Source organism: Lasioglossum baleicum, chromosome 9 (genome assembly GCF_051020765.1).
Source record: "Lasioglossum baleicum chromosome 9, iyLasBale1, whole genome shotgun sequence".
Lineage (NCBI taxonomy): Eukaryota > Metazoa > Arthropoda > Insecta > Hymenoptera > Halictidae > Lasioglossum > Lasioglossum baleicum.
The window spans coordinates 8438721-8447702 of record NC_134937.1 but is presented as its reverse complement, the minus strand read 5'-3'; the positions used below and the strand labels follow the sequence as shown (position 1 = coordinate 8447702).

The window sequence follows — 8982 nt, the reverse complement described above, 5'->3', positions numbered from 1 at the left end:
CCGATCAACGGTATCCCCATCGACGAGCTCGGCGAACTTTCGTTGGTTCGTCCAGCTCGCGATTCTCTTTCTCTCTCGCATACACACACAACGCACGCACACACGCTCTCTCTCTCTTTCTCATTCTCTTTTATCGTGGTCGATGCACACACACACACAGTTCGAAACGTACGTGCGCGCATACACGCGGTTAAATAGGATAAAAACGGGTTAAAAGCTGCGAAGTAGTGAGACACATAGAAACGAGGACACGCACGTCGGTAGAAACGAAACGAATCGAATAAATAAAGAGCGTCGTCGAATAAGAAATGAACAAAGGTCCGCCGAACGCAAGAAATCGCCGAACGATCGCGTTCGCTCCTGCTTTCTCTTCTCGTTCTCGTCGTGGAACGCGTTAGTTTGTGCTTGTACAGCAAAATCTCGCTCGCAATCGCGTCGACGACAATCGCACACGCTTCGCCAAAAATATCGCGGTATTTACAGATTTTGTCGTAGGACGCGACGATCCTGAATCAATTACTCGACGAAACTGTCTTCTTTTTTTTCTTCTTCTTTTGTTTTCGATCCTCCTCGCAACAGCGATCTCGCGAGACGTCGGAACGCACGTCGACCAAACGAATCCTCCGTGTCCGTGTGAAGCGATTGCGAATAGATAATACATCATCCACCGAGAGAAATCATGCGTCTGTTCGCACGCGACAAGAAAAAATACGCCGGCATTCTGTTACTCGTCCGCCCACAACCCCTCCCCCGCCACATTCGTCCAGTTTTCATCACGATCGTACAGTGTAGTACCATTTTTTTTTTTTGATTAGCGCACGTGCTATACTCGATGGTTTAAAAAATCTTTCGTAAAAGTCGCATATACATATTATAGAAGAGGTTTCCGGTTTCTTTGTCGTTTTGTCATTTTTCATTTTCTTCCTTTTTTCGGGTTTTTGTTTCTTTAGTAAAAACGAGAATCTATCAACCTATCGTAGTATTAATATGTCGATGTCCAACGAAGTGATAATAATAGCTTCTGTAACGTCTCTCTCTGTCTTGTTCGTTCGCGTTCTCTTTCGGATTAAAAACTCGAGCAAGCTCGAGTCTCGAACATCGTTCCGCGCAACCGTCGACCGTCTCTATCACGCTCGCTCGCCGATTAGTCGTTCGTTTATACATTCTTGAAACCACGATGATAATTTTGACAGTAATTAACCACAATAGTAAAAGCATATAAGCTATACAACTACCATTTTTTCTGTATCTACAATATAGTTTTATGTATATTTGTATTTATATATATATATATTTTTTTTTTCTTCTCTTCTTCTTCTTAATTCTCTCCGTTCATAGTCTATGTACTTTATGGACACTCAACTGTCTCTGAAAGGCTATCAAGAGGCTCGGTGCTTTTCGCGCGCGTTCAGGTATCTTCCACTTTCGGTCGCGACCGAAATCCTGGCCAGGATTCCCATATATACTGTCTGTCGAAATCGGTTTCGCGTGCTACCTCGGGACCCTTCCGGCGACCGCTCTTCGCGGTGTCCCTTCGAGAGCAAAGTCGAACTTCGTTTCGGGAAAGAGAACATGCCGTGTCGCGTGTCGCGCGAAATAAGCGTTCGAATGGCCGCGTCACGGTCTCCCCTCACTCCCTAACTTGCTGGGGGGAACCCGCGGTTCCCGGACGAGAGAATCCTGGTCGTGTTCCACGGCGACCCGACGACCCGGTCGTAACCGCTCGGGAAACGCGACTGCGAAACCGACAAACTGGTCGTCGAAGAGAGAAGTCGCCGCCGCGATGCGTCGTCCACGGACGAACAACGATCATCCGGTGGCTCGGACGTCGTTCTGCTCGTTCGCTCGCTCGCTCGCTCGCTCGCTCAGCCCTCTTCCGATTACTGCAGAACACAACATTTGCATTTAGGCTTCTTCTTCAGGGTGACGTGTTCGACCTGCGAAGCGTCGCCTGGTCCCTGCGCCGTCATTCTAGCCACTTCCACGGTCGCTGCCCTCGACGCTGCAACCTGTGCATTCAACGTATCCTATTATTCACTCGTTTCTCATCGATTTTACCCGATATTCGCGGGCTTTATCCCCGCTTCCACTATTCTACCCCATTAAGGACTTTATGCAGAACTTTATGTCTGCCAGTTCCCCCTTTCCCTAATTAGTAGACTGCCGATTTTATGGATTTCGTGCCGACAATGAGACACGGCCAGAGGTGGGCATTATTTGGCGAAACACAAATATTTCAAATACTATTTAATATTTTAGATTTTATTTTGCTTAAAGAAAATAGTATTTTAAATAAGATATAGAATATTACGAAAATAGAATATTTCTATATTAACAATCAGTCTATCTTATTGATTAGAAACGATTTACACCCATAAATGTATTGAATTCGAACCATTATTTTCAGCAATAATATTTAAAATTTAAATTGTAAATAAAGCCAAAATACAAATATTCTCAATATTCTTCAAATAAAATACTATTTCCAAAAAAATTACTGCCTCAAATAAAATATTTTATTTTCAAAAATTACTGCATCAAACAACATATTTTATTTTCAAATATTACTGCATCAAATAAAATATTTCATTTTCAAAGTTGTACACATACTTTAAAATAAATAGGATTACATATTCACTATTTAAAATGCTATTTTTCCCAGCTCTGGAGACGACTACGTTCAACACTAACCGTACCGGCTACAAATGGCGTCGGGTACACGCATTGTTTTATAAAAATGACAAGACTGAACTTAATTGGTTTTTTCACAATTTTTATAATAATACGTGACGAAATAAAGAAATTTATTGAATAATTTCTGATGGAAGCATGTTTATAATTTCAATAATTCAGAAATAAAAAATGTGAAACCGGTCGTGGTGCGGTCAGTGTTAAAAAGTGAGCAGATTAACTGGGGCGTGTTTTAGTTTACCGTTGAAATTGCTGGTTTGATCAGTACAGTGAAGTCGCGATCTAGCTCTCCGAGGATCTCCACGATCACCGTCCCTTCGCCTACCCCTTCCTCTGGGGGTCAGCCCCGCGAGGAGCCAAGAAGCTCCAGCTGCCGCGTTTACTTGCTGTCCTTTTCTACGTTCGGCATACTTTTGTACTTTCGGCGCGGTCGTAAAAAAAAATCGTTTCCCTACACTACATAGATCGCTAGAGCTAGACCGCGACTTTACTGTAGTAGAATTACTAATTAATCAGACCCGTAGAACTCGCAGATGTGATTTCGTTCCCGCAGTAAAGAGCAATCCGCACATCCGAAGTGCTCGCTAGTGTTAAGCAATCGGATAAAGAAGAGAAAGGTGATGGACACACGTACCTTATCATTGACAGGCTGCTGGTTGTTCGCAGCGGCGGATTTGATGGGGGTGCTGTGGGCATTCCCGTTCTCCTGTCCGGGTTTCGGTGACGAGTTCGGCCGTCGGTTGGTCGAATTCGCGGAGGACTTGAGCAGGGGGCTGGAACTCGAGTCGTGGTCGAGGGTGGTCGCGTTCCCGGCGTCGGTCTCGCATCTTGGCAACGGCGGAGCGGTCTGGCCGGGGGTCGGCGTGATGGGTTTCCCACCTTTTATCAATTCCACTATCTCGTCGGCCTCCCTTGAAAGGTCGCCGTCCGGTCTGAACGGATTATCCCAGCCGCTGTCCGTGCTGAAAATTAATTCCACCGGTTCGTTCAGAACTTTCGTGCTCGTTATCATCGGGCCACCACACCCCTCTAACCCTATCGTACCCTACCAGATCCTACCGGATCGACCCGATCAAATTTCCCGGAAAGCTACGAGAGCTACGCGTACCTCGAGAAACCGGAACTGGTATCGTTTGCTCGCCCGACCGCGCTCTCGATCCTTCGTGTTCCTTCTGTTACGCGCGAGGCTACCGCCAACACGCTTTACATCCGCCATTTTCGCGTGGAAAAATCACTTCGAGTCGCAGATTCGTTCGCACGAACAATTATTAGTTGCAATTTAAAACAGTGGACAGATTTAAACAATTTAAGAACGTAAATGTGTTAGTCGCAGCTCATGAACATTATTAAAAAATGGAAGACATTTTTATGTGGACCTCGCTTGTCGCAGTTGACGCAGACCATTTTTATTTTGCATAAAGTTTCGCGGTTTAATTATCGGTTACTTGATAATAAAGTTTGCACCTTGCACTATAATTTAGTTAATTTCTTAAGCAAATCGATAGAGATGATCAATAATTCAAACAATCCCGTATCCATGGATCCTAGACCTCCAAAATGACAAAACAACCACTGGTAGATATGTTAATATGTACATGACGGTTGTTTATGCGACGTGCGCGTGTTTTCGATCGTCGCTAATTGCTAATCGCGGCACGAGCGCCCGCCTAATTATCCGCTCGAGAACCTCTGTTGAAAAACACGCGGTATAGCACATATTTTGCCCGTGACCGTTCGCGGTACTGCGCGACAAGTCGGCTTCAATTATAATTGCCGCTCCCAGTTAACCGTGACATTGGCCACGATATCGGATTGCGCCTAATTGCAGCTGATCTTCCGTTCGCTCCCTGACCGGCGCTGATGTACAAGCGTAATCGCTTCCTGAAACTGGCTAGACCTCGTTCGCGATTCCTCGAACGGAGCCGCGATTGCTCGATCTACGAGACATTTCCTCCCAATTTCCTGGTTAACGCGGGTTGATTTACGTTTTCGCCGAGACAGCGAAGCGATTGGGATATCGGCCGTTTCGCGTAACTCTCCGCGTAATTATGCGTCTCGGCGTAACGAGAAGCAGCGCGTAATGCAATTAACCGTGAGCAACTTGAGAAACAATAACGACAAAGACAATGATCGCCTTTACGCGGCCGTGGCATTAAAATAACTGGGTTAAGAGTATAATCCTTTTAAAGGGCTGCCAGCGAGCCGTTCTCCGAATTAATTACCCGTGCAATTCGCCATCGAATACCCGCGTTGTTCTCTTCGTTCGTTGTCTACGTTGAATTTTCGCATTGCTTGGCGACCGTTCTCTCGGATTCGAATGATTCCATTAGCGTAGTGGTCGGCAAACTGCGGATCTTTGGCTACTTGAGCCAATTTTGAAAAACCTATGGTACATGGCTAAACACTTTCTAATAGAACCTTCAATGGCAACAGCAATTTTCATTGTGAACTAACAAGTCAACCTCAATAACGTCATGTAATAGTTTCATTTAAGATTGCAATGTGACAGAAAATTTCTATGCTTTCTTTTGGTACAGCACAATTATTGAAAATCCTATTAATAGGCTTCCAGTAGGTAAATAAAATAGTAATTATAGGATAGGTATAGATAAAATAGCGAGCGTATATTAATTCCCCATTCTTCTGTATTTTTCTTTTTGGTTTTAAGTAGAAATTAGGTTTATACGATTAAATAAACGGTAAGAAATGATAGAAAGTAAGGCTTCCAGTAGGTAAAGTGTTAAAATAAACTTATTTTGTTTCAATTCAATTTTCAGTTTTATTCGATATATGTATCTAGTTTTAACCGATTTTGAAAAACTGGGTTCTTGTAAAGGAGTTTGGCTCTCGGAAGAAATCTAAATCGTTGCACTGCCGATATTCGGCTCTTTCGACTAATGAGTTTGCTGACCACTGCACTAGCGTATTTTCCGCAAACACGATACCAAAGAGAAGTTCCAGCAACAAAATGGTTCCCGCTCGCAGCGGAAAGATACCCAAGAAAGTTGCTCCCGCTCGTTCACAGCCAGTGTACAGATTGCTGTTACAGGGTTGGATCGCGCCTCGAGTGTTTCCGAAGTTTTGCTGGGTCGCAACGAATACGTAGTTGGATATTCTGGGACACTTCGCCGCGTTCATTGTTCGCGGATTTCGTCTATAGAGGAGGAATCGTCGACGGATGAAAAGGAGGATAGGTAGTCGGCCGGAAGACACCGTATCGAATGGAGGGGTCGCACAGGGTGTCCCGAAAATCTGGGACAATTCGATATATTTCCACAGCATTAGACGATTTGTGTTTTCTTTTTATGTTGATTTATTGGCGACGTTATGCACCCTCCCTCTTGTGACGCTAATATATCTTCCTACATTAAAATATTATTAAAATATACGGAATTGTTGTGAATTGAATTAATACAGAATACATTTATACAGTAAAATATACACAATACTGTATATTTTAATAATCTTTTAATGTATGAGGACATTGCACAAATGTATTAATACAGCATACTGTATTAAATGTATTAATACATTTAGTACTGCATTAACTATTAACCAGTTAACTGCGTTCGACGTGTATAAACGTCAATCCAAATTCTCAAGAATGAATTGTTAATTCTTTACAAAAAAAAAATGTAAGTCTTCCCCGTTTTTCGTAAAATCTATAATAGGATGATTTGCCCTGCGTCCGACGTGTATACTCGTCGTGATTTTAATTCCGCACTCCGTGGGGGATTTTTAAAGCTTTAAATAGTATTCACATATAACGTCATAAACAAATCAATCATCTGCAATAACGTACTCCAACAATTTCGCTTGGGATTATTGTGTAAAAGAAAATGTTTAAGCTTCCATATTTGGTACAGCACAATTATTGAAAAGTACCACACGTGGCATGTTCATATGTGACGTTCACAATCGCACAATTAACGCAAAGATATTGGTGGTGTACTGGCTGTGACTGGTGACTGAATTTGGATATAATAATTGTTTCGGGGACACCCGGTACGTGACGTAGGTATAGGAACGATGGCAGGGTAAGGCAAGAGGCAGGACGAAGCGAAACGGTTAGTAGGCTCTCTCGTCGGAACCATTGGATCAGGGCCAACCGGACTAATAATGTCCGATATTGCGAAACTGCGCGCTGCCTCCCCCGCTTTCCCCGTTTTCCCCCGCTTTCCCCGCTGCGATTAATCTTCCCGGATCGCATTCCATCGCGTTTGTCCGCAGTTCCGACAGCGCGCGCGACAATGGAAGAGACGGACGCGCCCGTTCGCCTATTCGCCCATTCGCGCCGCACCGTTCCGCGACCAACCGGCCCTATCGAAAACGAAACCATCCGTGTCGATTCCGATAGACACTGATCGATCAACCGATCCATTAATCGCATTCACGCGCATAAGTACTTACGCTTTTGATTTCTCTGTGCATTCAAAAGCTTCAATAAGATAAAATGACCGCCGCCAATCCAAGCACCTATCTGCAATTGGTTCTCCGACGAGTGCATTTACCTTTCTAACTGTTGCGAACACGTTCGGCCCTTGCTGCTGATCGTCTTCATTAAGGAAGTACAGGAATTTCATAATAACTTTGCCGCAGCAAACTAAAATTGTTTCACTTTTTAAAATGTAATCCTATAGATTTTGACGAGAGAATGCTGAAAATCCAAGCTTCAATGTTGGGAACTCCCTGGTTCAAAAGATACGCGTGCGTAAAGTTGAGCGGAGTTAAGCGTTTTTCATAGGTACGGGCGCAGAAGGTCGCTGAACTTTAAACACACATAACTTTCGAACCAGTGGGTTCCTAACATTAAAACGTGGATTTTCGACGTTTTCTCGTCAAAATCTATAGGATTACATTTGAAAAAGTGAAGTTTTACCTGTATATGTCAACTTCGATCGATTCCAATTCGCAGAATATTAATGCACGAATTGTTCCTTGAACAGGTTTCAAGATAAATGTAACAGGATTTGATTCGGTCTCGATCTCCATTGATGAAATCGCAGAATAAAACGATACGGCGGTATTTCCAGGTTGAAAACCGGTGGAACATCGTAGTGTTTGTAGCGGCAGCTTGAATTGCCGTAACAAATGGCAAAGTGGTGCGTTATTAGCGGGGGTGGAAGTTGCTCGAGCCGGCTCCGGCGGATTCACGGTAAACAGTTAAACACGTAGCTGGAGCGAATGGTCCTTGAGGCCGGTACACGGCTCATCGTTTTATATTTAAACTATCGCCGGGTAAGTCGTGTGCGATGACTTTCACGCACGATATCGGACGACCGAGCAGATATAGGAGGCGAGACGACGTGGCGCGTACGCTCATCGATTCGTGATCCGATTAATTAATTACTCTTGATTCCGTTATCTGCGCGCCGGCCGAGAAATGTCACGACGGAAACGGTCATGCCGCCGTAATATCGGGATTATATATATTTTGCGAGTTGTTGTCGCGCGATTGCGTCAGACGCGTCACACCGTGTCCACGATTCTAACTGAGCCTTCTGACAACAGGCCGACAGCACGAGCAAAATAAGGCTTACTCATCGCTATACTATTTTCTGATTATCGGATTAGACGCGACACCGCTGCACCGAGACAGACGCGACTCGAAAACTAAAGTTGGTGTTCGGAGAACTGTTGCATCAGTGAATTCAATTAACCTATTGCACTATTTTACGGGTAAATTGATTTGTCGTTTGCAGTGCACTGGAGCAGGGGTTCCCAACCTTTTCCCTACATCGACCCCTTTCGAAAGAATGATTCTCTTCGCCATAACATAAAGAACCTAACCTTTGGAGTGTGATTTATTTTTCGATTTATTAAGATTGGTATATTCGCGTATAATGGAAGACGGGATCTATTTGTCTCATTAGGCGCACGTAATACATGAGTGGGACACTGGGACACATATGTCCCGATAAACTCCACAGGGTTAAAGATAACAATGTTTGACTAAAAGTATGAACACAAAATTAGAATAAAGTGGTCCATTAGATTTATGTTTTATACGTACATCTTCTCTAATGGTTAAATATCGATAACAGCAAAATTCTGGATATTAACGCGAACTTACAGTTCAAGCTTGAATACGATATTGTTATAGTTTTATACAATTTTGTTCTCTCCATTTGTAACTACTGTCCAGAGCAACCGCTGCCTCGCACAGCCTCGAGCCAGCGATTTCCAACGATTTTTCTATCGCGCTGGAATCTCTATCGTCCTCGTGGCACGAGCAGGCCTCCGTTCCGCTGTCGCGTGGCCTCGTCGCGTTTTTCGTGCGACGGAACGATC

The 8982-nt window shown here is 43.9% G+C and overlaps 1 protein-coding gene across 5 annotated transcripts in view; it reads right to left on the bottom strand.

Moving 5' to 3' along the window:
* Positions 1–502: 502 nt before the first annotated feature.
* The window catches only part of LOC143212242 (uncharacterized), a 76754-nt gene continuing 68274 nt past the window's right edge, over positions 503–8982 (bottom strand). For 4 of the 5 annotated variants that reach the window (XM_076430844.1, XM_076430847.1, XM_076430848.1 and 1 more), the window contains 2 exons: positions 3326–3653; positions 503–2009 (listed from right to left, as the gene is read on the bottom strand). In XM_076430844.1, the coding sequence (XP_076286959.1) occupies positions 1881–2009; positions 3326–3653 (457 nt within the window). In that variant the 3' untranslated portion in view covers positions 503–1880. Of the gene's footprint in view, positions 2010–2487; positions 3088–3325; positions 3654–8982 lie in introns of those variants that run through there. The other variant, XM_076430845.1, reaches the window with a different exon arrangement.